The 6,823-nt window shown below is 43.4% G+C and overlaps 1 protein-coding gene across 5 annotated transcripts in view; it reads right to left on the bottom strand.

Moving 5' to 3' along the window:
- Nucleotides 1–628: 628 nt before the first annotated feature.
- The window catches only part of LOC133209908 (lipoma-preferred partner homolog), a 313,797-nt gene continuing 307,602 nt past the window's right edge, over nucleotides 629–6,823 (bottom strand). For all 5 annotated transcript variants that reach the window (XM_061348844.1, XM_061348846.1, XM_061348847.1 and 2 more), the window contains 3 exons: nucleotides 5,718–5,896; nucleotides 2,974–3,094; nucleotides 629–1,179 (listed from right to left, as the gene is read on the bottom strand). In XM_061348844.1, coding sequence (XP_061204828.1) covers nucleotides 1,051–1,179; nucleotides 2,974–3,094; nucleotides 5,718–5,896 — 429 coding nt within the window. In that variant the 3' untranslated portion in view covers nucleotides 629–1,050. The remainder of the gene's footprint in view (nucleotides 1,180–2,973; nucleotides 3,095–5,717; nucleotides 5,897–6,823) is intronic.

Raw genomic sequence — 6,823 nt, 5'->3', positions numbered from 1 at the left:
TGCTTATATGTCTATCTAGAAACCAACACCACCAGTGGCCCCACTAGAATGGGGTGTGAGATTGGCTGAAGATTCTTTTGAGCAAGGCTTTGCACTGCATTTCTATGTAGTCTTTTTTTGGTTTTTGTGTTGTAGTTTTTTTTTAAACCACTGGGAATTTAAAAATGTGTTTCCAGCTCCACATCCTTAAAACACTTTCTTAACAGACATGATTGGCTTCCACCTCTGGTAAATTAAAAGCACATGGGGGTGTGTGTGTGTAGTGTGTGGTGTGTAGTGTGTGGTGTGTAGTGTGTGCAAGCTCACTTCTTTCTGTGATTGCTCATACATAATGAATTGGAAGCATCATTACTGGATAAATTTATGCAATAGTAAAATATAATTTCATAAGAAAAAGAAAAAATCCTATCAAACTGGAAGGGAATGGAGACAAGTAAGGGCCTAAGAAAGATATAGGTAACAGATCTGTGTTCAAAGGATACAAGGTCACGCCTACACTCTTAGGTGCAGTACAGTTGAAGTTACACTGTTTGTGTTGTGATGAGAGGAGTGCCAAGATTGCTCTCACATCTTCAAGGGCAGGGGAGCTACTTCACTGATGACTTAAAGTCAACCCATGAAATTCAGTGACAGCTAGTCAGGTTCTCAAATAAGTTGGAAGAACTAGCTCAGCCATTTTTCACCTACCTTCATGTACTTAGGAGACAGGAATCAAATACAGAAATAAAGTTAGGACCATGTTCAGGCCTCCTACAGGCAGATAACTCAGGTGCTGTGACCACTTATCTCCATCAGCTGCAGAGACAGCAGGTGCTCTGACTCAGTCCTGAAAAGTCATGTCTAAGTTAGGTGCCTGTCATGGGCAGTCTGAACATGGCCTCACAAACTGCCCTCTTGTTCCAAGGCCTTCCAGTTTTACTTTTTTTTTTTCTTTCTTTTTTTTTTTTTTTTTTTTAAAACAGAGATTCAGACCCTAGGCTGGAAAGAAATCATGCAAAGCTTGTGCAATATCCCCTAACAGGCATCCTGGGGAAGGGTCACAGTTGATACTCAGAGATCAGTGCTGGCCTTGGCCGTCAGAGCCTGGATCCGAGCAGAGTTGCAGGTCTTGCAAAGGATGTGCCCATCCAGAGGATAACAGCCCTGATTGTCCCCTTCAGACAGAAGGCCACCACAGTCCTAGGACATAAGCAAACAAAGTAAAAAAAGCAAAGTAAATAAGCAAAAATAACAACATTAAGCAAGGAATCTATTAGTCAACGAAAGTCTCTCCTCACTCTCCACCTTGTAAGAGGATCTAGCCTGCGTCAGCATAAAGCACGAAGCTGAGGTACGTGATGTCTTTCATGATTAAACCCCTTCTTGATAAGAAAGAATGCTGCAGAGAAGATGGGTTCCCAAGGTCTCTTCTGAATTTAATCCCATTGAAAATAAAAGGAGATTATTCCCTTCACATTGCTGAGGGAGGAAAAGTCTTTAACATTGGCGAAAACATAAAACTTAAGCACATGTTTATTAATGCAAAAAAGGGATAAAAAGAAGCATCACGGGGAATGAAGTTCAGTACCAACACCTGACTGCAGGTAATCTCCCCTGGAAGAGATAATGCCATAAAGCTATAGCCTCTATTGCAGGTGTGACAGCTAAGCAAGCTCCCTGCCTGTCTCCCCTACCAGAAGTGTCACCTGTGTTCGTATTACAATTGTCCCAAAAGGTTGTGGCTGAAAGAAGGATGTCACTGAGACAGGGACACAGAAACCCCACTAAAAGGCCCAAAATCTGCTCCAGAGACCTCAGCCCCTAAGTACATAAAGCTAAGTATAGCTGCAGGGAAAGCTGGGAATTATCCCTCACTGTGTGATCAGGCAACCACTTGACCCAAGACTGCTGACAGAGTTGTGGTGACAGGATTATGGCTTGCTTAGAGGCCATACTTTTTCATCATAAACCTGTGTTTGTAAATATACCTGGCAAGCAAGTGGTAGAAAGAGGAACAGCATTATTATTCCTTTTGAGATAGCTGAGGCATGTGGAGATCAAGACTGAGTGTATCCTGGGCTCTCCAGTGCATTTACTTCTGACATTCATTTGCATGAAGCCTAGGTATCTCAGCAGCCAGCATAGGCACACGCTGTATCATGAATTAGGCTCTACAAAATTCAGTGTAGGAATGCCCTAGCACCATTAAAAAACTGGGCTAAGTAATGGGCTGTCATGTAGCCAAGGTCAGACTAAGAAGTGAACCAGATGCCTTAAGTTTCACCCTGGACTTTTAAGCCTTGGTCCATCATTCTTTCTAGTTAGTTATTAAAACCTGCAACTGTCATAAGAAATACATTTGGTCTCATTTTCTCAGCCTGCCATCTGGCTGATGTATTATCCAACAAATAATACTTGCATTGAAGAATTCTTGAAGGTTCCCTAACACAGCTGTTCCCACATGTTAATTGCTTGAAGGTGATTTTTATTCTCAGTCTTCAGATTCTTACCATCAAAATTATATGAAGTGCGTAATGAAACTGAACAGGAAAGTAGCAGAAAAAGCACTACACAAAACAAGAATGATCATGTTTATGTGTCCATTAAAATTCTTCAAGCCAGAGCCATATGTTGAGTTTCCTGTACAATCTTGCTCAAATTCTAACATGCATTAGCTTTCATTTTAAGAACTTAAACAAGAGCAACTTTTGTGTCCAAGCTATAATTTATGAAGTTCTCCAATATTAAGCCCTAATTACCTGAGTCACATTCTCTTGCTCTCCTAATGAACCTGCTATAAACAAGGGACCTGATTTTCTTCTCATTTGCACTGATATAAATGAGGAAAAATTCCTTGTATGCTGAAGTCAATGAAGTAATTTGATTGTAGAGCCACTGTTACAATAGGGTATGCCTACTGTGTGTATAATATGAGGCAGTGATGAAATTAATCCAACCTTTGCTTTCTGTCCTTCACGTGATTAGAATACTAACCTCACATCGGTAGCACTGGACATGGAAGTCACGATCCAAGGCAACAATGCGTACAGTCTCCTCTTGTCCTGGGGCTGGCATGATGGGCTCCTTACACACTGAACACCTCGGTGCAAATTTCCTGAAGAAAGAAGATAAGACACAGTCGTCCTCAAACTCAGAGCAGAAGTTTTTCTTAACTGCACCAGCAAGGCAGAAACATGTGCATTTGTAGAAACACACACACGTGTATAAACATACGTCTGTTTGTAGCTTTGCACAGCTGCCTATTGGAAAGAAGATAGGAAGGACTCTTCTTACCCACTTATGCACCCAGCAGCACACTCCTGGCTGTGCTCACCCTCAAACAAGAAGGACCAGGGCAATTCTGACTAGGTGCGCTTTCTAGATAAAACCAACTCTCGGATATCCATTAGTGGGTTGCCTGGGCTTTAAAGGGAGCAGGTCTGGGTGCAGAGACACCAACACTCTCTGTTCACAATGAGCCTGAGTCAGAGTTGTATAGTGACACGGTGTGAAGGAACTGCCTTAAATTGGGGTCAACTCAGAGATCAGTGGGAGCATAGACTTTTCCCCCTTATACTGCCCACCATTTGACCTTTTGTGCAATTCACGTATGTTCTATATTAGCTGTGGTTTCGCTCTCCCCCCAGTTGCCCATGAGATGCGGTCATCTCTGCTCCTAGGCAGGTGGGGATGCTTGGGAACATTTAGCCTGTGGCAAATTATTATCTTGCTCAAGACCTAAGGGTACCAACCCCTGGCTGCAAATTCCGCTCACAAAAGAAGAACTGCATACCTACAAAATCTGCTCCCATGTAATGAGTGCTGGGGTCATGAGCTATGGAGCAGCAGAGGGCAGTGCTTATGGCAAACGTCACAACACAAGGAGATCAAAGACCCTTCTCTTTTGAAATGCCTAGGCAAGATTGACTCTGCCACCTAGCCTGTCACATGAACCACCTCAAAATTAACTAGCTTAGAAAAGAAAAAGAAAAAAAAAATCTATCTGTACTAGGAATAAAGAAAAATATTAATTTCCCTGTCAGCAGATGAAAGATGTCTGGGTAGCTGCGATCTAACGAAAAAATGAATTAAACAGTGGCTATAGCGAGCACTCTGAAAAATAACTTAAATGGATATATGACTGGAGCTGTAATCGCAGTTAATTATATGCTGCTTCATGCGGGCGCTTCCTTCTGCCATTTAGCTCAAATATGGTGCTTAAAAATGCTTCAAAATTTCTTTGTCCAGGCCACTGTGGGTAATGATGAGCCAAATATTAATTCCCAGGACCCTGAGATGACTCCTGCAGATACCAGGCGATGTGGATGTGCTACTACAGGGCCTTAGTTCAGCTAAGTGACAGTGTAAGCATCAGCTATAGTTTTGTTATCAAGAGGCTGTACAAGATGTACAGCACCCAACCTCCAGACCAGGAGGATGTGTCATTCTTAATTAATTAAAACTGGGCTGGATGAAGCGCCGCTAAACACGTGGCTGGCCAAAGACATTCTGAGTGCCACATTAGGTCTTGTGCTATTCCCGTATCTTCCCTCAGTCTTTCACTCAATGATTTTATGCTCTTTCCTTGGATTGACAGCCTCCTACTTCCCATTCTTAGAGCTCTGAGGTCCACATCCAGTCACTGCCAGAAGACTTCAACTGCTTCCAACCTGCATGTAAGCCCTTGGCCTGTGGGACTTGGGGAAGGAGCAGTCTCCCAGTTTTAAGAGGGTGTGAGGGAAATCTTTCAGGAACCTGAGTGGCATGTAAACCTTCCGTTGGCCCTGTGTTCAGGACCAAATTTTACCTTACACACAACTGCTGGAACAGAAAAGAAGACAACACAGCAACTGCCAATTAACCCAGCCTATGTTAGCTACAGGGAACATCCTCATGTTGGATTTTAACATGCCAGTTGATTGTGGCTGCTTCCCTTTCTGTCAAGTCAGCCTGCTTCTTTGAGCTTTCAGGCCCACACATTGATGTCATAAGGCTCTAATTAAATCTATCCCCTTAGAAATTAAGAGATAAATGGTTGAGATGTAAACTCACATTTGTCAGTATTGATTTCCTTTTTTAATTGAGGGGTGTAATGTGTCTGTCTTTTCCATACAGGGGAAACATTTGTGCTGATTATATCTACCTGTCTTCCCTAGATTAGTCGTGATGATGGGGGTGGTAGCATGGCAGTGACAGAAACTACTTGCAACTATACCTTTCAACTTACTTTAAATAGCAGTTTCACTATAAATTATTACCAGGGCTGTATTTTTAGCAGCTTAAAAAAGCTAATTAGCAACTGGAAAGAAAAGGAGCTGTGAGCATCCTGTGGCCACCTAGATCCCTCTAGCCAGTAAGAAAACACCTGCAGAGTGCAACAGCACAGGATCTCTCTTAATTGCTTTGTGGAAGAAGCAGGAAGACGCCTATGTGGAAACGCAGGTACAGGCAGTAAGGAGAAATGTGCACATGCTAAGGGCATGAGATGGCAGGGGGAATGCATAGCAGTTAAAATGGAGGAACACAGAAGTTTATCCAGAAATCTAGACCTTAGCAAAACAGAGATCAAGCAGCATCCGTAACCAGTTAATCTTGTATGCCATTGTGTGCCTGCTTGGAACAAAGCTCTGCCTACTATTTAAGAGCCTTGGGATAAAGTGGCAGAGGGTTTAGATCTTTTTGGACACTCGGACTAAGAAAAGGAGGATTTTTAGGGAGAGAAAGACAATAAGCCATACTTATGGAAATCCTCGATGCAGTGGATGTTCCCACCGGCGTCCACGGTGAAGGGAATCCCATCCAGGCTGCGATGGCACATCACGCAGGTGAAGCAGTGGGGATGATAGGCCTTCCCAGTGGCTCGGAGAATCCTTTCCATGATGGGCTTTGCACAGACACTGCATTGCTCCAGTGTGTTCTGCAAACAAAATGTACACAGCAGACGTGAGCACCATCTAAGCACAACATTTACAAAGGTCAGCTGGAGGTTGCTGCTGGTCTACCTGGAAGATTTAGGTACTTTCATTTTTAAATAAGTGCAGTATAGTCAACAAAGAGTATGGTAACACCATGGTGCCTGGGTCAAACCTTAAGAATAGTGTGAGAACAGAAAGAGAGCCTTCTCTCAGCAGCTCTAATAACTGATCAGAGATGGCCCATCAGGTATGTGTATGTAAGCCATTACAGCTTCTGTAGCCAAGAGAACCTGAAGGAGTTATGCAGCATGCACTCCTGGGGTTTTGCCTCAGGACTGCCCAGTCTGAATGACCTTTTGCAGCCGAGTTGGCTAGAGACAACCTCCACAGTGCAAAGCTGCCGAACTCCTGGGGCTACGCAGAGACCCCCTAACTGCTCTGCCAATACAGCTCCCATAAAGGATCCTTATCTGCCTTGTAAGAAAATCTTGATCTTCCTCTCCCACCACAGAGACTACTATTGAGTATGAGGAGAGAATAAAGCAGTGTCTGCAATGAAAGCATCGCAAGGACAGGAGTTCAGGATGACTTAAACTGTTCATTTATCTCTGGGCCACTATGTGTCAGATAATGGCTGTGAAATGCCAGCTCTAAGGCCATGATCCTTGCTGCACAGGTTTTACACATTGGCCTGCTCCTGGAATGCTGAAGCCAAAAACCCCTGCACCTTTCAAGTGGGATCCACTGAATGATTCATACAATTTCAAGCCTCACTCACCCTTGCAGTTAATTACAGAAAATCCAAGATAATTTTGCTTCAGATGGTTGTCTGTGAGCCGCACCAGCCCTCCTGACACCAACTGTGCAATCTACCCTTTCAAACAAAGCACCTTAAAGCCACATTAAATGAATGGAAGGTGCAACCCACA

This window comes from Neopsephotus bourkii, unplaced genomic scaffold (genome assembly GCF_033783945.1).
Source record: "Neopsephotus bourkii isolate Nb327-2 ecotype Australia unplaced genomic scaffold, CSIRO-AGI_Nbou_v1 NB_369, whole genome shotgun sequence".
In the NCBI taxonomy this organism is placed as follows: Eukaryota; Metazoa; Chordata; class Aves; order Psittaciformes; family Psittacidae; genus Neopsephotus; species Neopsephotus bourkii.
This window is presented reverse-complemented; position numbering and strand designations above follow the sequence as displayed.